Source organism: Peromyscus leucopus, chromosome 6 (assembly GCF_004664715.2).
Source record: "Peromyscus leucopus breed LL Stock chromosome 6, UCI_PerLeu_2.1, whole genome shotgun sequence".
In the NCBI taxonomy this organism is placed as follows: Eukaryota; Metazoa; Chordata; class Mammalia; order Rodentia; family Cricetidae; genus Peromyscus; species Peromyscus leucopus.
In genome coordinates, this window is record NC_051068.1 from 62,450,584 (window position 1) to 62,474,528 (window position 23,945).

The 23,945-nt window shown below is 41.9% G+C and overlaps 1 protein-coding gene across 1 annotated transcript in view; it reads left to right on the plus strand.

Annotated features, from left to right (window-relative positions):
• Nucleotides 1-1,770: 1,770 nt before the first annotated feature.
• Gatb (glutamyl-tRNA amidotransferase subunit B) overlaps nucleotides 1,771-23,945 on the plus strand; it is a 76,466-nt gene continuing 54,291 nt past the window's right edge. The window contains 2 exon segments of the mRNA XM_028860213.2: nucleotides 1,771-1,988; nucleotides 3,546-3,696. Of these exon segments, the coding sequence (XP_028716046.1) occupies nucleotides 1,813-1,988; nucleotides 3,546-3,696 (327 nt within the window). The 5' untranslated portion in view covers nucleotides 1,771-1,812.

Genomic DNA, 23,945 nt, shown 5'->3' on the forward strand with positions numbered 1-23,945 from the left:
TTTTATATGTATGTTTGAGAGAGACAGGGGTGGGTAGGGCTGTGTGTAGGTGTCTGCAGAAACCAGAAGAAGGTGTCAGATCTTCTGAAGTTGGAGCTACAGACACTTGTGAGCCACTGGACCTGAGTGCTGGGAGCCAAACTTGGGGCCTCTGGAAGATCAGAAAGTGCTCTTCACCACTGAATTATGTCTGCGCCAGTTTCAACTTTATTTTTCCAAACGGAGAGACTCTATTACATAATACCACATCTTCTTGTGAATATCAATGGAAACATCATAAATTGTAGCTGTCTAATCTGCAGGTTAGCGATCAATAACTGAAAACCAATCAGTATGAAATATGTGGAGTACATATCTTTTCTTTCTCTATACTCAGGCATCAGTCATCAATGACTTCTGCTGGATGACTCCTCTTGGAAATCTCCAACGCAATCAAACACCTAAGTTTGTTTGCACAGAAAATGGGTTCCTTTTCTGGCTTCTTTTACCTTACATTAGACACTCAGACTCGTAAGTCATAAACACAGAAGTTACGCCCCCCCAACCCCCTACTTTTCATCGGGTCCCTCAGTCTCACCTTACACACCTGCTGGAAATAGGTGTTTTATTTTGCCCTTCATCACTACCCCAAATACAGCATCTCTTTTCTAAAAAAACATACCCTCTCAATAACACCTACTGTCTTTTGTCAAATACACTCTCCACACTGCTCCATTTCAAATATTTTTGAGGTGCCTACTATGAAAATACTGTGGTGAATACCAGACAAGGGTCTCTTGAAACATTAGATAGCTATTCAGGTCCTATATGGAGAGTTAAAATTGGATAAAAATGATAAAAGTGCAGACTATTCTAGACTAAGTTTTCAAATTAAAAAAAAATCACTTGGAATTTCAACGGGGGATATGAAGGATTTTGTTTGATTTTGCCTTGCTGAGGATGGAACTCAGCACCTTCTACACGGTAGGCAAATGCTGTACCACTGAGCAATATCTCTAGCCCAGCATGAGTTCTGAAGTCTAACAACAACAACAACAACAACAACAACAACAACAAAATCCATTGAGGTGTTGTTGTTTCTGTCAAGGATTTTAAAGATAATTTTTTAGATGCTGGCTGAGAAAAAAGTCAAAAAGCACATAAAAGTTTAATCTAGGTCTGTCTCCAAGTACCTCTGTTTAAATATAGTGCTTTTATGCCTATCTGAAAACATCTTATTTTTAAAAACTTATTTTCTATACGTTCCTCTCCCTAAAATGTCAATCCTTAAATAACAGCCATAAAGTCTTGCTTTCTTCTTCATCTCTGATGCCTAAGAATTGGACTAGGTCTATAGCAGGCATGCGAATACGTATTGGCTGAAATAATGCACAAATTAGTGTACAAAGTGTGTGTGCTAGCAGACAGAGAAAATAAATGTGTTTAGGAATCCAGGAAGTCTCCGTGGTGATATCAGGGTCATTTGTTTCAACTCATAGGCTTAAGCCGGCTATAAAAATCCTTGGTGAGGCTTCCTGGCTTTGGCTCTCCCTCAACAAGCTGTCAAACTCACACACATGCTGCACAGCCCCGCAAACCTCGCCAACTCCCCGCTAGGAGGAGTCACACAGAACTCAGAAACCCTCCCACTTCTCTGGTTCTCTTTCCCGCCCCTCCCCAGCAGATTTCCGGCAGCCTTTGAGTTGGGTTGCCGGGAATAGTAGTCTTCCGGTCCAAGCCTGCAACGTTGTGGCGCATTGCCAGAACTACGCTTCCCAGGGAGCCTCACGGCAGAGGGAGGCCAGATCACCTGACCCGGACTCTGGAGATGCAATGGCGGCGTCCGTGCTGCGTTTGAGCTATCCTGGAAGACGCTGGGCTTTAACGTGGATTGACGGTGGTTCCCGCCCCCGAAGTGGGACTCAGACTGGGCCCACGTCCAATTGGGCTAGGGGTCAGAGTTCAGTGACTCAGCTTTCCCTCCACAAGGCTCAGAAGCCGAGGAAAGGGTATATAATCTTCATACCTTTGCCTGTCTAATGGAAGTGCTGAACGGAGATGCTGGCCCCGTAGCCCAGCCTGAGTGAGGGTTTTAGTGGGCGGGAGGGTGTGCACCTGTATAATAACATGGGCAGCTGAAGCCTAAATGAAAACACAAAACCAGGCCTGTAACCCCCACTCTCACACTTAAACTTCTGTCCTAAAGTAGACACGTTTGGACGACGTGCGAGTGTAACTCCAGCCGTCTTCGCGGACAGAAGACTGGATTCCCTAGTCTTAATAAAAAGCGTGGGTCTGTGACACTAGACTCGGCTTGTATATAGTAAACATTTAGCTTTACTACGGGCTAGCAGTAATCTAAAGATAGAAAACGCTTTTGTACGAAGCCCCAGATAGTAGAGCTTAATGTCATTAGAAGTTTTATTAGTCAGAAAACACTAGCTAGCTGTGATTTTATGATGAGCGTGTTTGTCTAAACCTAGGAGGATGAAGTCGACTGACGAAGTTTTCCCGCTGATTATGTAAAGATTTGCTTATCCTGAACAGCTGTTGGATGCTTCGGTATATGGTTTAAAGCTGCCTTAAAATACAGAAACATCAGGCAAATTTCTAATATTTTGTTGAGGTTGGCATTCTTTTATTATTTCAGTGAAGAAGAGAGGGAAAATGTTCAGAAGCATCTCATTTCTATTCTTTTCGTAAATTAGACCATTTCCTTTCTGTACAATGAAACAGCAGAAATATTTTGATTAGTAATTAGAGCATCGTGAATTTCTTAATTTCTCAGTTTATTTCCTCTTACTTGCAAGCTTTGTGTCCAAAATTTAAGGAGTTAGTCTTATTTTCTCATTCGATGTAGAACTTCATGTATTGAAATGCTTAAAGGAGAACTGGATACATGTGAATACAAACCCATATAGTATAGAAAATTGCATGGGAGAAGTGCTGGATAGGTACATACATAGATTTCATGTGGAATGGGGAATTTTAATTCCCCAGAGAACTGAGTACTGGCTCACCAGAGTAGAAGTGGTCGGATAAGAGACATTTTATAGCATTTACTAAAGATTTGCTAGCAATCAAGTATGAAGAAATGAAAGAATTTAAAATTAGACTTCAGGAACTGAATGTGACTTAGAGGGTGAAAAAATGTCTCCTCTGATAGTTTACTGTTCTCTCTCTCTTTTTTTTCTTTTTACAAGTTTCAAGAATACTATGTCTTGGTGGTCTATGGTATCAGCATGTTGCTCCTTGTACCTGCATGCTGCTAATAGTGAATTCAAAATGTGGTTGATAATTTATTCTTTATCCGTTGTTTCTCTAGTAGTAGAATCCTGGCATTTGTGTTAAACCTAAATAATGATGGGAAGATAAACCTTTATATTTACTGAGTGTTTATTAGCTAATAAAGTACTCATCAATAAAATGACACATTTTAAAATGTAAGCATATTAAATTTTAGTTTAAAAACACAAATAGGATATTATTATCATTTGAAATGTAGGTTTATAAAAGTTTATCTATGGTGACAAATGTAACTTTTTAACCATTTTCTTTCTCTTTAGTGAACACAAATGGGCAGCTGTGGTAGGATTGGAAATTCATGCCCAGATTTCCTCTAACTCCAAGCTCTTCTCTGGAGCTCAGGTGTGCTTTGCAGCACCACCGAATTCTCTGGTTTCTTTTTTTGATGCATCTCTGCCTGGAACTTTGCCGGTAAGGTGTTTTATATAGTCTGTTTTCGTTAGAAAATGTTTATGTCATAGTGAATATGAATAAAAAGTTCCTTATTTTAATATTTTGACTTACTCTAAGAAAGTACTTCTTAGGGAATTTTAGATTGAACACGGTGCATTAATTGTTTATAAGACTTGTCTCTGTAATTCTGTTTCTAAATATGAATGTGTTCATAGCATCTACTCACTCATTTCACAAGCATTTCTAAGTGTCCATCACACACCAGATACTTGTAGGAACGGTCTGATACAAATGAGCAAAGATCCTTGCTTTAGGATGAGTTTAAAGATGGATAGGGCTGATATGTCTTACAAGCAAGTAGAGTACAATATGATGATTCTTGCAAAGGCAAGAGCCTGGTTTGGGGACCCAAAAGAGGAACACATAATTGAGCAAGAGGAAGTAATATTGTGAGAAATGATAATTGTCTATTTAGTTATGGAAGGATGGCGTGTTTAAGGTGTTTGAGAAGTCAAGTAGGAGTAAACCTATACGTGGAGGGGTGGGGAGAAGTCCAAGGAAAGAACATGTCTTATGTGATTTCACAGTGGAAGATCAATAGCAATTGTGGTTATTAAAAGCTAAGAAGCAGCCAGTAATGGAGCAAAGAGACAACTACAGTATAAAGAGAGCTGATTATTGGTTTGGCTACTCATTTTCACTTGATCCCAAGGAGTGACTGAGCCAGTATAACCTTCAACAAGACTTTTAGTGTGGTATTTTTATGTAATAAGTTGCATTTTGAAGAATAAGATGGAAGGAGCGGTGTAAATATTTAAACTAATATGTGGCTCACATTCTGTTCAGGAACTTCTCTGTCAAGTTGAATGGAGTTTCCATTTTAGGAGGATGTGTAGACAAGGTGGTGATGAGCGTGTTCTGTACTCTCAGACATTTAAATACAAGTGAAGGCAGATTGAACGGCACAGGCTGTTGGCAGTGTGTTGCATGTGTCTGCTTTACTCAGAGCTCTGATTGGATTAAGGCAGCATCTCAGTCCTAGAATTTTGTTCGTGTTTCTGCCTTTCGTCATGAGGAATCCCATCCATCCAAACCACGCCCCTGGCCACTGCTCACGTGCTGTTGGGTCCCTCTGAAGGAAACCGGGTACAGGGACATGTGTTGTGCACCTGTGCTCCCCTCCTGTCGGGTTCTCTTACGGTATCCGTCTCTGGAGGAAGAGTTCTTGTTTGCTTGAGAAGAGACACCTTTGCAGCACGTGTGCCTTTTCCCTTCTCAGGTGAAAACCTGTTTTCCTTAGGTGGTGGTTGACCACCAAGAGTCTAATGTAAACTTTTGAGTTTTGTTGTTCCTTTTTTTTTTTTTCTCCTCAGCTGAGAATGCGGTGTCTAGCAGAGTACTTGGGGCACATTCAGAGACACATTTTTGCAGTTCGGCACATTTTCTGTAAACAGATAACAGAGTCTTCTGTTGCCCCTCAATATAGTCAAATATTAGAGACAGATCAGAGTAACTAGCAGGTGAGCATATTTGCAAAGACTTGTTATGTGCCCTAGAAAGTTCCTGCTCTGTGATGAGCAGGTCAGTAAAACTGAGTGCATTGAGAACGTCGGACACTGAGCTTGGGACAGCAGGAAAGGGCTACCCTTAGAGTTTGCATGAGCAAGGGTTTGTTTCTCTTCGTCAGGGCCAGTGGCACCAGTAGTCTCCATGACTGTTCTTCCAGCAGGGTGATCTGCCTCCTCTTCAGAAGTGTCCTTCTTTTTAAAGGATCTGTTTCAGTCTGTGAGGGAGGGATACGAAAACCCTCAGACTAAGATATCACTTAAAGCATTTCATTCCTCTCTTCTTTGCCTGCCATTCAATTTAAAATGTTATAGAACACTTCTGAGACCCATGGACGCAGTGTTATATCTGATGTTTTTACTCTGCATCTGGTAACTAACAAATGAAGACCCTGAACGATGTTCTTTGAAGACTGGAGTGGAATAGTATGTGTTGGGTAATCAGCTCGGTCAAGTATTTGTAATTCACAATGATGCTTCCCACTTTCATGCTGTTCCCTCCTTCCTGCACCTTCACCAGCCTCATTCACTGCTGCTCCCACATGGCTGCTGTCCTCTACCAACTCTGTGTCTTGGCTTCACATGCTCCGCTCCTCAGATCTCACTCTGTTTTACATGTTTTCCTGAGGAATCTTTTGCCCTCAAATAGAGCACCTATCTCTTGTCTAGATATCAGTCTGTATTTCTGATGTATCTATTTCTACACAAATGATTCATCAATGTATTAAAATATAGCACTTACTTTATTGATCGTGTTATTCCCCCCAAAAAAAGAATAAATCAATCAGCAGAGGAAATTATCTGCTCAGAAATGGATGTTTAAGAGAAGAATGTGTACATTAGGGTGTATGTATGCCACACACACACAGACACATACATACATACACACACACACACACAACAAAGAACAAAAGTCATTGGGAAAAGAATAATTTACTTAATTGATAGTTTTGGAAAAATTGGTTAGCTGTTTAGAGAAAATATATGTAGCTTGTGCATAAAACAAAATTTGTATATATGTATTTATGTGTATATATGTATATGTGTATATACAGATACATATATATGTGACATATATAGCCTATATAATACAGCATTATATATTACATAATTTAACTTGTAAATATATGTATATATGATATAAATATACTTATATGACATGATTATATGATATATATAAATATGTATTTACTAGTTAAATGTAAAATTAACAAAATATAGGAGAATACTCACTTGTTCTTGGGATAGGAAGATATTTTATAAGCATAAAAGTAAGAAGAAAATCTCATAAGGCAGAATTATATTGTTTTGTATCTTTTAGTCATCCAACAAGTATTTATTGACCCACTGAATCTTTTAGGAGTCTGTCCTAGGAAAACAATTTTTTTAAAAGTGGGTAAAGACTTATCTGCAGAGATGTCTACAGCAGGACTGTTTGTAATAATGTGAAATTGGAAGCAATCAGAATTTCCCCAGTGGTGTGGGAATGGTTGAGTAAATTGTGATAAATGTATATAGTAGAGTATTATGAAGCCACTGTTAATGTTTATGAAGATGGTTTAGTTGCATAGGAAACTGCTAAAGATAAAATCTTCATTGAGATGAGTGGAATATGTGTGTAGATAGATCACTTAATCATCTTTTGCCTCAGTTTCTTACTTTCAAAGTGAAGGTAATGTATTAGACTCATTGGATTTTTATGAGAATTAAATGAATAAACTCTTTTAAGATGCTTAGTCACTGCAAGTAATAAGTGCTTCATAAATCCAACCTATTAGTATTAATCCATATGATTGGTGACTTTCATCTTTACAAAGACTCCCTTTAAGCACAACTTTGTTGCCAGCGACAGCAAAAGTAGCTGCTACAGACAACAGCAGTGTCCTTATTTGCATTTTATCAGTTCAGTGTTCTAGACCACGAAAATAACCCAATGCCCCCATCACCATAGATACATTGAAAAATTGTGTAAGCTATAATAGTGTATTAGACAAAGTCATTTCTCAGAAAAATACTTTATTTGCAAAATAGAAAGCTACTATGTTTTATTTAATGTGTCCTTATAAATTAGAGATTTGCTTTGTTCAAAAAGCAGTGATGGGTCATTTCAGATAGACTAAAGTCTTTTTCTGTAGAACACATTTGGTCTATGTTGATTTATTTTGCCTGCTGACCATTAAAGAGATGCCTATAATTACAGAACCCTCAAGTGCCTCTAAGAGAAGTAGTGCTTTAGAATATTCCAAGAGCAGTCAGTAAACACTTACTGAGTACGTTCAAAGTGTATAGTATTATCTCCTGATTTAGTAAAACAAGACTTCTACTGAAATTATAGTGTGTTCTTCCCTTTGTGCTTACCTTCATTCTTTCACTCAGCTGATTTTTTTTTTCTCTCTACCAAGTACTAGCTCTGGAGAGACAGCTGTGAGCCAGGTCATCTTGATCTCATGGAACAACTAAGCACACTGATAGTACCTGCTTATACACGTGTAAGTAGTAGAAATAGGGTGTGCTTGAGGAAAACATAGGATGGGCAGCCATGACACAAGGAGTTTATAAATTGACAAAACAGAAAGTAAATGGAATGGACAGACACGTGCTGGCTGGTTTTATGTCACCTGGACACAAACTAGAGTCATCTGAAAGGAGGGAACCTCAACTGAGGAAATGCCTCCGTAAGACTGGACTGTACACAAGTCTATAGAGCATTTTCTTAATTAGTGATTGATAGGGGAGGGCCCAGCCCATTTTGGGTGGTATTGGGCTGGTGGCCCTGGGTTCTATAAGAAAGCAGACTGAACAAGCCATGAGGAGCAAGCCAGTAAGGAGCACTCCTCCATGGCATCCTGCCTCCACGTTCCTGCCTGGTTTGAGTTCCTGCCTTGGCTTCTTTCCCTCAATGAATTGAGCATACGTAAGTCAAATAAACCCTTACCTCCCCAAATTGCTTTTGGTCATGGTGTTTTATCACAGCAATTGTAACCCTAACTAAAACAAGAGGCCAGAAGAAAAGCAGGTTATGACTAGCACTAGGGATCAGAACATGTTCCATATGCCACCAGCTGTGAATAGCACTGATGTCTGCCCTCTAACCTCTAATGCTCATTGATACCTTATGTCTGCCTTTTTTCCCCAGACATTCAAGTGGCTTGGTTTGTCCATCTTTCCTCTTCCCTTCCTTCCCCAGACAAGAATCTAGCTATGGAGAGTGTGTGCCACAGGGAGGACTTTCACATTGCTAATGTTGCAGAGGGGTGGAGGTCTGTCTCCCAGTAAGAAGGCAACAGCCTCCTGACTGCCTCCAGTGGGAGGCCACCAGTCAGCAGGCCCTGGAGAGTCACGTAGAATGGTTAATGAGCACTTGACTAACTCACTTCAAAGTGTAGCTCCACAGCCACAAACCACCAGCCAGAACATGATGGACAGAGTCCTTAATACAAATGAAAGTTGAACGAGCTAGGAGGCAGCAGGTAATGGTAAAAGATAGAATGGGTGAAAATAAGCTCAAACGCTTTAGTAAATATCCTAACATAGAGAATAAAAATGAGCTCTTAAAATTATGGTGACTTTGCCTATTTCACATACATCACCACCACCACCACCACCAACAACAACAACAAAAAAAACTCCAAAGGAATTAGAAGAGAAAGTCAACAAAATCTTCCCAAAGACAAAACAGATAATGAAGTGAGTTGAACTCAGCCTGGGTAGTTGATGGATAGAAAATAGGTGTTAGGACCCACCCTTCCACACAGGCAACACAGTTGTGTTTCCTAGAACCAAAGCACCTGCATCTCCGAGTGGAAAGGGCCTGCCAACCGCCCATCACGGAGAATAAAAGTGGCCTCTCATGTGGGCATGCCATGCAGTTCAGGAACACTGGGACTGAAGAGAAGATCCTGAAGCAGCTAAGAGAGAGAGGACAATAAAAGGGCTGGCCACGTGCAGGGGATTGGGACCAGAGAGGCAGTAGACTTCTCAGCAGCAGCACATCTGGAGGAGATTGGAACAAAATCTTAAATATTCTTAGCAGAAAATAAATCATTCCAACTAGAATTCTGCCCCGCTACTGTTTAGTCAGGTGTGCTGGTTTAGAATAATGTCAGTGTTAAATGGGCAGCTTTCACTGTCCAGTCTGGATAGTGAATGAACAGTCCAGTTAGCCAGCTGTGCAGCAGGCCCTGCAGCTGGCAGATGGAACAGGGAGGTAGCTCCAGCAGAGAGGACTGGAGAAGATGGGGAGGTGCGAACAGCAGGTGTCTATAAGCTGGGCACTCTAAGGAGAATGAGCACAAAGTGTGTATGCACAAAGAAGCAAATGAAAGGGATATCAACTACGGGAAAGCAGGATGTTCTAGAAAGGAAATAAAATCATACGAAATCCCTCAGTAGAAAGCATATTTAAGAAATAATAGAAGCACTGGACCCTGATGTAACAAAACCTATGACAACTCAGATATTAGGGAGAAGGGCAAAACTAAACTCACAGTTATCATAATTGGAAGTCACATTCTAAACTAAAGTGAAAGAGAGAGAGGAAAGGAGGAAGGGAGGGAGGGATAGACAGATATTGTTCAAGAACAGCCTTGGGCACTTATTAGTCTTAGACCCATGGTTAGTAGCTTGCTTTGTTTTTTGTTTCTCTTAGAGGAGGGGTGGGAGTGGACTTGCCACTGTTTCGTTTACTTTATTGTTTTGTGTTTACAATTTTAATTGGGCAATAGTAAACAATTTAGAGCTCTGAAGAGACAGATTTTTGGTCATGGGGATTTTTTCCCCCAAAGTTTCTTTTTCTTTTATACAAAAGATAAAATTAAGTCACATTTCCTATATTGCTCTCCAGGTTCTGTTGGTGAAATTTCTTCCACTTTTGTTCTCAAAGGCCAAATAATTAAGACCTTTTCTTCTCTCCATCCTTACAACACTCACCCATACTCAAGCTCTGGCATGTCCTGGAGCTCCTGTTCTTGGCATAGTCAACTGCCCGGGCAGCCTGGCTTCATGGACTTTCATGTTACTCTGCTTATCATGAAGGGTGAGCTCTCAGGGGTGAGCATATTCTATTTTTTTAGACAGATATAAACTAATAAAGCATGAGTAAGTCCTTATGAAATAGTTGTATAAAGTGGTGGTGGAATGTTTTCTGTTGTGTGTGTCAAGGTGAGGGAATAGCATCAGTTAATTCTGGAAATGAAGTGGGCCACATCTTGTGGCTCCACGTTCTAAAAACAAATGCACCGTGTCATTCATTGTCACAGCTTACCAAGCCTGTCCTTCTGCCAGGTTTTAGGAGGGCTTGTCTGATGGCAAATGGCCAAGCATCCTTAGCCTTCATCGGCAGGTGATGGATTTTTCCAAAGGTCTCCTGGCACAGAGTGTTATTTAAAAATAGGAAGATAAATAGCAGAGGAGAATGCCCAAAGATCTGAAGGTGGCTGCTGCCAGGAACATGACCGGGTGTTTGGGGGTGGGGTGGGACACCGCTGCCTTTCATTAGCAGTTAAAGTAGTCAAAGTTAAGCGAGTCAAGCCAAGTGGGAGGGATGCATAGACAAAGCATCTTTCAAAAGCAGACATCTTCAGTGGTCTAAGGACCACTCCTCCCTTAGACCGAGGGAAAGAAAGATGGGACTCTCCTCACAGAGGCACAAATACATTCTGTAGGTTTGAGCATGTGAAGCTGAGGAAGGCCTCATCATTTTGTCCTCTTCGAGCAAACACGTTTTTGTGCCTCACACTCCTCTTGGTGGTAGTGTCTCTTGCATTCTGGGTCTGTGGGTGATGAACTAACTCTCAGTTCTTGTGTACTTCAAGCTGTTTGTGCTTCTCCCTCAGACTTGAATGATAGTGTAGAATTCCATGTTGACATTTATTTCCCCTCAGCACTTTGAAGATGCGATTCCACTCTCCTCGGGCATCTGTTACTGCTGATGAGGAGTTTGTCTCTGTAGGTAATTTGTTCTCTCTGAAATTGTTAGCCAGGATGGTTCCAGGTGTGGATTTGTTATCATCTGTTCTCTGTGCTCAATGTGATTTTCAACTTGACTGTACCCTGGACTGTAAAGATGTCTCATGACAGCTTCCACCAGGGCCCATTGGTTTTTATAGGATGAACAGTTCCTGCATTAATTTCTCAACCCCCTACAGCTTAGGTACTACCAAAATCCTGCCGTGCACTGGAGCCGAGGTCCAAGGTCAGGGAGTCTTCCTTCTCAAAGTTGTCTTTCACCCATGACGGGAGGTGGGTGACCTCCTCCAGGTCTACTTCCAGGTGCTGGCAAATTTTCTGACTGGACTAGGCATTTTGGCTTAAAGCTTTCATGAGGGAGCCACTTAAAATCTCTACCTTTGTGGGCTCAGAGTCTTGACTTCTGCTCCAGGGTGTTTTCAGTTGCCCACAGCTGGAGTTTTCAGCTGCGTTCACAATAATGATCTACTAACAGAGTGCTTGTTCTGTGGCAGATTAGCTTATTTTAACCTCCTAACAACCCAGTGAGGCAGTTACTATGGTTACCGAAATTAGAAGGTGAGTGGAGAAGCCAGGATTAAAAACCAGTTGTGTGGCTTCAGAGCTCATGCCCTTGTCCCAGAGCTGCCCTGACGCTTGTGGCTGCCCCAGACACTATGTGGCCTTAAACCCAGCCCTGCCTTGGCCCTGGGTGGTTCTCGCTCTTGCATGGAGCTTGACTGTTGTTTGGTAGATGTGTGCTCATGCATGTGTGTCTTTTGTGAACATCAATACATACCAATGTATGTATGTATAAATATAACGATTTCCCTGCCTCTATCCCTGTTCTCTGAGGATCTCTACCATGTCTGCTTCTGTCAAGGCTACCATCCTGACCTCTGGGTAAACATCCCTTCCTGGTTCTCAGTTAGTGACCTTTCTGAATGGTTTTTAGGAGCACAGACATTTTATCTTCTTATTTTACCTTAGTTTTAGAATTTTATGGAATTCCATCATGAATCTTCAGACTGAAAAGGTCAGTCAGCCCATTTTGCTGCTTATTGGCGGAATTACAGCCAAACCAAGGACAACATTCTTTGTTTTTATTAGCGAGGGTGAAGCCTCATTCATTATTTTGACCAAGTAAAACTTTCTACTGTGGTACCGGTTGCCCTTAAATCATTAACTAATTATTGGCCTATAGAACTATAAACAGGATCCTAGATTATTTGCTTAGAGTTGGTTATTTCCTGTTTATCAATATCATTCCAGCTTCTCTTGTTGAAATACTCTTGATGAGAAATAGGATGAAAATTAGAAACAAAATATATTTATTTGCTAAATTATCATAGGATTTACAAGTTTGTTCATCCAATAATTGTCAAAATGTTTCCAGGAATGGTTAAGATTTTAGCCAAGCATCAAGTTAGTTGAAATATATGCCTGTGCAAGCCTGCATGCTCAAACATACATGTACACTCATTCATTGTGATTTCAACTGCCTGAGCCCTGGTTCATTTTCTAAGTAGGAGAAAGAAGAGAGGACACCTCCCCCTTCTGCCCCGGCAGGTAGGGATGCTCAGTGTGGCTCAGTATATAAGTTCCTCTGATAATCAGGTTGTGCCATTAATGAGATTAATTGGAAACCTGTGACCTGCTCTTGTTTTGTTTATCTGAGAGCTCTTATCTGTATGCACTGTGGAACTCCCTAGTGAACACAAGGCCTCTTTTTCCCAAAACTGGGCAAAGACAATGAAAGCCATTTTTTCATACATTTATGCAAAAATGCTCTCCTCTTTTCTCACTGTCGGACTGTCTAAAAAGCATTTGGGGGTTTCCATACAGAGGTGTTTAGAATTGGCCCTGGCAACTGGAACATTGTTTAGTACATTTTATAGAATTTTTATTCACAAGAGTATATACTACTAACAATAAGGCACATGTAAAGGATTATAAATGTGTTGTGATACCCACCCCTGGGAATTTGATAACAGTGCTCACAGCACACGCACACGCAGACATACACGAAGAGAAGGTATGGAAGAATTTCCAAGCATCTAGAACTTTTTTTATGGGTCTCTTTTTAAAATATATTGTGTGCTTTCCCAACTTTTAAATAGAGTATCTTGAACATAAGACAATCTTTACTTGATTGCTTAAGGTTATCAACAACATCAGTTACTGCTGGAGATAGAATATAATGGTGCCTTGAAGAGCGACTGAGCTGTGCAAAGCTATCTGATCACACAGTAAATGCTAGCAATAGCCTATTCTTTTTAGATTTCACAGTACACTGTTTCTCCTTATGTTTGCAATCATTACTTCCCACTCTTCTTACTCCTCCTCCTCTTGCTCCTCCTCTTCTTCCTCCTCCCCCTCCTCCTTCTTCTTTTTTTTTTTTTTTTTTTTTTTTAAAGATTTATTTATTTATTATGTATACAGCATGTATGACTGCAAGCCAGAAGAGGACACCAGATCTCATTACAGATGGTTGTGAGCCACCATGTGGTTGCTGGGAATTGAACTCAGGACCTTTGGAAGAACAAGCAGTGCTCTTAACCTCTGAGCCATCTCTCCAGCCCCCCTCCTTCTTCTTTTAAAGCCACTGTCACTGTATTAGACTCTAGAAACCGTTTCTTGATCGTGTTCCACTTCTGAATTCTTATTTCTGATCTCCACTAGCCAGGTCATTATGATTGTTAGAGTATGCAAGCAAAACTCTGCATAGAGCTCTGTCCTACAAGTAAAGTATGCAGACAGTGCAGGAGCCATTCTTGAAGGTGCAGATATCATGAGACCAGAGTAGAAAGAAATGCTTAAGTCACTTGGTCTAGTCTTTCTAATGTACAGATAAAGGAAGTGCCATTGTGACTGGCCCACCCACAGTCACATAATCACCCACTCAGGCCCAGCGTTTCTCTCAGTTTAATAATCAGCTGCTGTATTTGTCAGGATTCACTGGAGGGGCAGAATTCTAATGGAGTGAATATATATTATAAAGGAGATGTATTAGAGTGGCTTGTGCAGTTGGGGCTGGGTAGTCCAACTGTGACTGTCATACACTGGAAGGCCGAGAACCTGGTGACTGCACAGTCTACAAGGCTGGAGGCCCCAGCACTCACTGTCTGGCACTGCAGGTTCCTGCAGAGCCTTGGTCTTCAGTCCATGTTGGGAGATAGAAGCAGTTGTGTTCTGATGTCCGTAAGGAATGGCGGCAGTAGCAGCAACAAGACAGATGTACTCACCAGCAAGGAGTGAAAGTGGGCAGGCAAGAGAAGCACCACTGTTCTCTCAGACCTCTTGTATGTGGGCTGCTGTGGAAGGTGCTGCTCACTACAGGGGATGCCCCTCCCAGTCAGTGCTCAGGAAACACCCTCACAAACTCACCCAGAAGAAGAGATCATTTAGTTGATTATAGTTCCAATCATGTTGACAACCCAGCTTCCAATCTGTGGTCTTCTGTAAAGAAGTTGCAAGAACTTTGATTTATGTAAGTGTCTATTATTTTAGAGATAGATAAATCTATAAATATATATCTCAAACATGAATACCTTTAACACACCTCCCCCCATATATATATATATATATATATATATATTTGTATTTATATGTTTATAGATGTACTCCTGTCTGCTTATATACATACAGGGCATTGACATTGCTTGTATGTGCCAGGTATGATGACCTCTGATTAAACCTGGAGAAAGAAAAGAAGTGTGTTTAGAAGAAAGGAGATCTAACCTAACTAACTGCAAATCCATGCTCTGTGCATTGAGTACAGCTGTGGCTTCAGGCAGCTTGCCATGATTCACCATTCAAATCATGACAGTAACAAAGCATTATTTTAGACTTTATAATTTGTGTTTCATTTTGGCTAATTTTCTCTATACTCTTCCAGGTTGCTGATTTTCTCTTCATTGTATCTCTTTGATAACGTGTCTGTTTTTTGTTTTTAATTTTACTGTCGTTCCCTTTCAAATATCTTGTTTTTCTAAAAATAATGTCTTCCTTTTAAAAAAATATGTTAGGATCTTTGTTTCTTCAAGAACTGTAAATCTGCTTATTTTATAGTCTACATTTAGTAATTCTACCGGACAGCACCTAGGTGATCTTCCTATCTTACTCTGCTTTTTTTTTTTTTTTTTCTGATTCTAGCTAAGGGTCAGTGATTGCCTTATGTGTTCTGTAAGTCTGGTTGATGAAGGATCATGATAGGGATCCATCAGTGATTTGCCTGAGAGTGAGTCTTTTCAGAGACCTGCTTTCTTGGCTACAGTCCGATGCTCCCATCTAAGGTGTATGTCATTTATCTTTTAGTCTGAGGGTCCTGGAGCACGGTGTTAGAGATTTTTTGACCTGAGCTGTCTGAGCAGCCTATCCATCCTAAGGGCTGGCTCCCCTGCACAGAACCCGAGCTAACACTTCACGAAGGTGGAAACTGCACATGGCCCTTTGGGGGCATTTTAGATGTAAACTACAGCAGTGGCCTTTGTCATCTCATCTTTAGTGAGTCCGTCCCTGACCCCTGTGTGGGAGTGAGGTCATCTCACTCCTCTGAAGAGCAGCAGACAATAGGGTGGGACTGAGTGGAGCAGCTGCTCTGGAGGGAGCAGCAGGGAAGACTTGGAGTCCAGTTTCTCCTCTGTCTTCACCCTGGGGACCTGGAGGGACCTCGTCAGCCTGTCCAGATGACTTCTGGAGCTACAGAGCAGCCCACAGGCCCCTGGTCTCAGGAGTCTGCTCTTTTCCAGCAATACCTTGTTTCTGGGCAGCAGACTCGGCTCCCAGGCTTGGTTTTGAGCAAGAAACCATGGGTATTGTGTCTAGGAAGGGCTTTTGTCCCATTTCCTTATTCCTCCTTATTGGTTTCTTATTCTCTTATTTGTCTTTTAACAAGAAAGGGGTTCAAGAGCCCTTGTTAGAGCAGCCAGTGCCACACTTAGAACTCTGAACTGTTTCAGATAAACTTTGTCTACAAAGCACAAGAAAAGACTTTAATACTAGAAAAGGAGGTGAGGGTGTATAGAAAATAAAATATGAGCATATTACAAAGATGCCGGGATTACAAAGCATAGGGATCCTTTGGTGATATAAATATGTAGTAGTTTAAAAAATACCTAACAGTGTTCTGTGACACTATTTCTGTCTGACATCCAGGTAGCTCGCGCAGGCTTTGTTCCGGTGATTTATACAGAAGCCTGTAATAAAATGCAGCCTGAAGTCATGCTGCTGGGCACCATTCATTTTCCATGGACAGTTCTGGAACTAAAACCTTGCAGCAGACTTGGGAAAGCACTTGGTGACTGCCATTCGGGCTTCTTACCTCAGGGTGTCCTTGTGATGCTGGGGGTGGGCAGGTTGAGCTAGCAGAGTCTCCTAGAAGATGTAGTACAGCTTTAAGGGGTAATAAAAATCCTACTCCCTCTGTCCACTGAGAACTGCAGCCAGGCAGGTGGAGAGGAACGTATCGACTTCATTTTGGTAATTACTTGATTGATACATACACTTGATAGGAAGCCAAATGGCTTCTAATACTTTCTGCCCAAGTTGACCTCGGCTTCCTCAAACTACATGCCTTCCCGTTGTAGGGAAGAGCCTGCATCTGCCAGCAGATAATCACGTGGCTGGAGTGGCCGTCTGTGCTGCTCAGCCAAAAGAGCTCCTTCCGGCTTCCTTCTGAGGAGTTAGACAAGGAACCTGCGCTGGAGATGCTCTTTCTTCACAGCCAGTCCACATGTGACCAGTTCGTTTTTCTCAAGTCCCTTGTCAGACAAGTGACTCTTTGGGGACAGCCTAGCATAGAAAGGCCTACTATCTGGGGACAAGGGAATGGAGATTGCCTGAACTCCCGAAGAAAGTGAGCACGAGGCTATTTTTAGCATCTGTGTCATATCTGGAGGGAGATGTGAGACATTTAGGGTGGGTTCTGTGGAATTAATTCTTTGTTCACACCACAAGTATGTAGTTGTGGTCTGTCTGAGGCCTCTGGAGAGGCCATCCTAGGGTGGACACTATTATGTGCCTTCAGCTCCACGTTTAGCATTGGGGAGCTGGAGAAAATCTGGCTGCCTTCTATATCATGACATCTTGGGGAATGTTTTCCCTCATCTCTTTTTACAATCTTGGCAAAGCTAAGAAGTCATTTTGCCTTGGCATCCAGAGATGGCAAACGTGGGCTGGATGATTCTGGCAGAGTTAGGTAATTGGGCTAAGCTCCTCAAAGAGCATTCTGTTCCTCATGGCAGAGAGTTCTTGCTAGTGAGCCTGATGCTTCTCAGCCTTCCACATCCAGCCACATCCTTGGAGAAAAGACTAGAGCTGGCAGGAACAATAGGTAGAAATGAAAATACACTAGTGTTTCCAGGAGCCTTAAGGTATTTCATTCCAAATGTTGATACTTGAATCTCCTTTCACAGGTATAGAAAGAAGCAAGAATGGTAATCAAGGATCCTTGTCGTTCATGAATCTGTGATTGTCAAACTCTCATAGCACACCAGTGAGCACCAACCCCACTTGGTAGGTGAGGCAGCTGAGGAGGGCTTGATGTACCCGATGACAAAGGCCGGCCAGCAACCTACCTAAAGTACGGGTGAGCAGGGCCTTGCTGCCAGTCTGTGTTGCCTTCTGCAGTATTTAATTGTTCATTTCCAACAAAATGTAGCAGGGATTTTTCTTTTACAGCTTTTGTAAACCTTTAGAATCCTGTAGCCATTCATCATCACCTTTGTTTATTCATCACAGCCAGCTAGCCGGCTTATTTACCTTAGTTCTTATTCCCTTCCATTATTACATCCATGCAGAGAAGTGTATGTCTGGAGCACCTCCTGGACTCTCAAGTGGCACATAGATTTTATTTGGTATTATTATACTATTCACTTCTTGACTTTTCATCATTAAACTATAAACACTTATTTATCATAGCAAATAGGATGGTGGTAGTAGATACCTACCACTCTCCTGTAATAACTTAGACCGCACAGTAATCTGAGTAATAGTTAATACTAAAATTTCAATAACAGAAACCCTAACTCTTTTCTTTTAGAAAAGCACAAATTGGAAAATTACATACATATTTACATAATGAAGCCACAGAATGACAGTATCAATGGAAAATAAGCTTGCCTACAACTTTGGGGGAAGCTGGATGTATTTTCTTTTTTAACTTTGTTTTTAATTTTTGTATGTACATTTGTTTCTGTGTGACAGTGTGCACAAGAGTGCAGGTGCCCTGGGAGGTCAGGGGCATCATTCACCCTGGAGATGGGGTTACACATCTCCTTACATCATTAGGAACAGAACTCAGGTCCTCTGCAAGAGCAGTCCAATGAGAAAAGATAGAACTGGTCAAAGAATAATTCTTAGGGGAGGGGATGGGAGAAAGCAATGGGGGTGGATTTAATCACCAAATATATAGCAAGTATGAATAGTAGATAAAATATGTTTTAAAAGAATGAATTTTCTGTTTATATTCATAGAAATATACATGGCTACTTATATGTAGGATTTTTAGGTTCCATATAGGTATTATAGAATTCTCTGTTCACAAATATTTTTTGTCCCCTTTTACTGAGAGTTGCACCATACTTCATCACCTATATAGAGGTCTTACTGTATCCTATAACTTTAGTGAATCTATGACATAGGACGGTTTTGATAGATTCAGTTAGTATATGGGATGCTTTCATTTCCAACCCTTATTTTTAGCAACAGTGAATAAAAGCTTCAGGTATCCTTGTGATTTATGAGATAGCACCCAGGCACCAGTCCCACCTCCTCCAGCTCTGTGTCCCAGTCTGTTTGGTGTGGGCATCTTATCACAGCTCACAGTCCTCTCAGGTAGGATCTACTCCTACTCTTCCCCTACATTTTTATTTAGAAACCATTCACATTTATAGAAAATCTGAAAGGACAGTACAGTGACTGTTCTCCTTGCACCTAAGTTGTCCCCCACTGTAGATGAGCTGTTTGAGCATAAGTTACAGATAACATAGCACTTTATTTCTAAATATTTCTGCATCTACCACCCAAGAACACAGACCATTTGTATGGATTCCTGTTGATGTCACACTCAGAAAGACTAACCTAGATGCAGTGTCATTATTTGGCAGTTCATATTCAAGTGTGTCTTTTGTTTTCCCTTTCCAGAATGTAGTCAAAGACTACATTGCAGTTAGCTGTCCTACTTCTGAAGTCTTGTTTTGTTTTCTTTCTCTCTTCTTCTCTCCCCTCTTTCCTTTGCCTTCTTTCATTTTTCTTTTTCACAAATTAATATTTTAAAAAATGTCCAGGCCACTGATTGTGTCTTATTGTATACTGTTGAAGCATCCATAATTAGCACCAATTACTGCCCACTGGAAGCTTGGTATGTGCACACAAGTTCATGTCTGCTTCCCTTTGAATTTCTGTAACTTTTGTGTCTTCAGTGGAAGCATCTGGAAAGCCTCACTTCTCAGGACACCCCTGGGCTGCTGACAGGTCAGGTGCAGTTTTTGATAGGGAGGCTTCTGACAGTCACAGGCTTTTGTCCCCCCAGTTTCTTTCGGATAATGATAGTGAGTACCCAGTGGCTTTTTTGACTTAGAGTTTGGCTGGTTCAAGCCAGTTGTGGCTTTCTGAGCCATAATCAAATCTTTCAACTTAATACTGAGCTAATCTGTATGTGGAAGAAAGCAGATCTTGACTTGATCTTTAGGGCTGTCACTCCACACGCCAGTGTTCCTCATCACCCTCTACTGTGCCTGAGATTTCAATGATGCCACACAATTTGTCATCCCGCGCAGGCTCTCTAGGTGTGGAGTCTCATTTGTAAACTTGCGGACAAGTCAGAAAAGTTAACATTCTGTGTGTGGACACATACAAAGTGTACATTTTAGTCTTTCCCCTGGAAATAATCTTTAAAAGTTTTAAGTTAGGAAAATGGGAAAGACTAAATAGGGAGAAGTAGTTCTGCATTAAAAATCTTGGCCCCATCCCAAATTTGTCAAAAAGAACTATTTATTTTTATTTTAATTTGGTTGGCTGGCTGGTTTTGTCTTTTCCCTTGATTCTCGATGCCTTCTCTGTGTCTTTTCTCCGTGAACTCACTGCATTTCAAAAGCAGCTGCCCACTACCTTAGAAGAGGAAGTCACAGCTGTGTGACCGCGGTGGGCAGTGTGGGGGAAGGCAGGAATCCAGCTTGTTATTGATTCACTTCTTTCACTTGAGAATGGGAGCTCTTCCTGCCACAGGTGAGCGCACAGTGTTGTTCAAGAAAACGTTGCTTCACTGTAAAGACAGAAAATGAAGCAAGACAGCTTCCCAGTGCACTAAGAAATACAGTCTCTATTCTGCTGGAGGTAGTTGGAGATTATTGCAAAAGGTGCCAGTTATCCTTTAAGGGGAAATAGTGTGTTGACATAATACATAAACATGACACCTGTCATACCTTGCCGTGGGTTTGGAATCCAGGCTAATACCTCTCTGGAACTGTCTGAACTTTTTCCAATTAGATTCCCTGGGTTTCCTTGAAACACTTGCAAATGGAAGATCCATCTGATGCACACTTTGCCTATATTAATGCCCCCTTTCTGAAACCAGTGTTTCCAATTGTCTGCCAGAGCAGATGTCTTTCCTTTTGATGTATGTGACAATCTTGCAAAACAAAGGTTCTTCTCTCAGTAGATGAGGAAACTGAGACCTGGAGAGGTCAGGTCACTTGTAAAGCTCAGACTGCAATTGCAACTGATAGCAAGAATCAGATTCAGGGCCGGGCGGTGGTGGCGCATGCCGTTAATCCCAGCACTCGGGAGGCAAAGGCAGGCAGATCTCTGTGAGTTTGAGGCTAGCCTGGTCTCCAAAGCAAGTTCCAGGAAAGGTGCAAAGCTACACAGAGAAACCCTGTCTCGGAAAAAAAAAAAAAAAAAGAATCAGATTCAGGCCAGGCAGTGGTGGAACATGCCTTTAGTCAGTACTTGGGAGGCATGGATGGATCTCTGTGAGTTCGAGGACAGCCTGGTCTACACAGAGAACCCCTGTCTCAAACCCCACCCCACCCCCAAATAAAAGAGATTCAGACCCAGGTCTGTCAGATTCAGTTTGCTCTGTTTCAAGGATTTATAAAAGTCTGGGTAGTACCTGATTAGTAACTGCTGAAGACCTGTAAGAATATAAGGAGACCAGTATATACAGTTTTGTATTTTACTGGTTGCCAGCCACTCTCTGACTTTCCCATCTAACTTGGTGAACTGGCCAAAGATGAGACTACATCAGTGACTTCCAATGCCAGCATGGAACCAAATAGCCAGGCAGTGTTATGTGAGAACTCCCTTTAAAAAAAAAGCCAAGTTGGGGACAGACCCAGTGCTGACATGGGCCACAGGATTGCTTCCCTGTGCTTACATCCCCCCAGGTTAATGTCAGACCTTCGTATCCAGGAAAGAGCAGGAGTGTCTGCTCCAGTGCCCACAGCCAGGCTTGCTGGCATTGATGTGAGCTGGCTCTGGGATACCTGAACTTGCTAGCTGGCAGAGACCGGAGAAAAATGAGGCTTCTGGTACTTTGGATCAAGGCAGTTCTTACCCTCATCTGATTCCCTGCGAGGAGTGGAGTTAGGACAAGATGGCTAGAAATAGAGGGGACAGTAGAGCTGGGCCGTTGGAACCCCCAGTCACACCATCTTCTTTCCACAGGAGCTCTTGCCTTTGTGATGAATATGTGATTCTCCTCTTTGTTAAAGAGGGACTTAAACAGAGGGGCTGTAGCATGTGTCTTCTTCCCTGTGCTAAACAAGAAGAACATGTGTGAGCTGTGTAGTATCCACACACACATGTCTATGGACTGTACACCGACCAGTACTTTCCGTGGTAAAATTCTACATTAAAAATGATCTTCACTGACTGACAAGTTCAGCAGGTCTATTTATGGTAGCAGAAAGATTTTGTAATTGTTTAGGGGTTGACGGAAGGTCTCCATGGTGAGGAGAGGTGTAGGGGTGAGGAAGTGGGAAACCATTTCCTCTATGGTAATAAAACATACCATGTGGCAGCTTGCTTTGAATATGAATCAGGGAGTTCATTCTTTGAAACAAATTTATGGTTAGCAGTAAGATAAAGGCCCGTTTTACTGCCTTATTTTTACTTAATAAATTTTAATTACTTTCTCTCCATAAATTCCAACATTTTCCATGCTATATCCTAATTATCAGATGTGTCATGTATAGTGTAAATTTCACAGAGTAATTGCCATTTGGGCTTTTGGGGCAACATGGCCTTATAGTCTTTCTTTTAATGCTTCAGTGGCTGGGTTTTCAGTGGAGACATAGGCTTGCTGTGTTACCTCAACTTCCAGAGGTGTTAATGGTACTCACTAGACTGTGGTTGTCATAGCATCATGCGCTCACCAGGCAGAGGCAGAGGAGGGCCGACAGGAGTGGTGGGAGGTGCAGCCCGCTGGGAAAACATGGATTTTTTCTAGGATGATAGTCCTAAGATGGCTTTAATGAACTATATTTATAATTAATATAATTCCCCATAAAAATGCTCAAATCCTAGAGAATTAACTTGAGTAGGCTCTGAACCTTTAGTCTTTCAGTTTGCCTGGCAGCTCCTTTCCTAGGCCTAGATGCAGACTCAGAGTTCACTCAGTTCAAGCCAGGTGGAGTAGTTACATATGTCCCTTATAAGATTAGTAGCCTTCCGTCATTCCTGCCTGCAGTGTATGAAAACGAGCCCTTAGAATTTGTAGTTTTATGTTGGCCAGACAGACTGGAGAATGCAGCGTTTATTGTTTATTTATCTGTCAAAAGAAAACGTCACAGAAATAGATGAGAAATGTATGTGCATGCTGTTGCAGTCGAAGCCTGCATGTTCGCAGCTCCATGTCTCCCATTTCCTTGCTCTTTCTGGTGCAGAGCTAGGGCCGTGTCAGCTGGCTCTCAGCTGGGTTTGGCCAACAGCATGCTTTGCTGAAAGAGGGCAGCTAGGAGGAAGGAAGTAGTAGGCGCTGCTTCTTCCTTCTCTGCCTGCGCTGCCATCTCCCCCTCTTCCCCGTGGTGTGTGTGTGTGTGTGTGTGTGTGTGTGTGTGTGTGTGTGTGTGTGTGTGTGGTGGGCTCTTTTTTGTGACTCCAGCTCCTGGGATGCAGACCCATCCTGTTCCCAGTGTTCTCCAGTAGCCCCACCCTTCTCCCCTGTCCCTGCAGCCCTAGGATAGGGTGGCTTTTTGCCGTGGAGAAAGCCCCTAGCTGCCTCACTGTGCCCTCTGTGACATTTTCACCCTTCTGTCATCTGGGTGATGAAGTCTTTGGTCTTAATTTGTTCTATTTTATATGCGAAGAGTATTTTCTTTTTCCCGACTGATGCATTTCTAGAACAGCTTTGCTTTTATCTCATAGCTATCATTGTTGGGGTGTTGATAAAGGGGATGTTAAATTATTCATTATCTTAGCTAATGTTTAATCAATTTGGTATTATATTTAGGTGATAGGGTAAAAGAAGAACCAAGCAGAATGATTTGATTGTCCCCTGGGAATTCAGCCTGGGAAGGGGGTGGTGCTTCCCTGAGGGCAGTGGGAGCCAAGAAGGAGTGCTTGTATTGCAGTAGTGATGGGTAAGAGCTTACACATCCTAGGGGCTTGTAGAAGCAGCAGTGTGTACTCAGGAGTACATTAGTGTGGCCAAAGGAAGAGTGTTAGGCTGATGTAGTAGAGCAAGAGGGGCCAGAGGGTCGTTCAGTGGGATCCTTCAGGGCTCTGAAGAGTCTCCGAGCACTTGACCTTCAG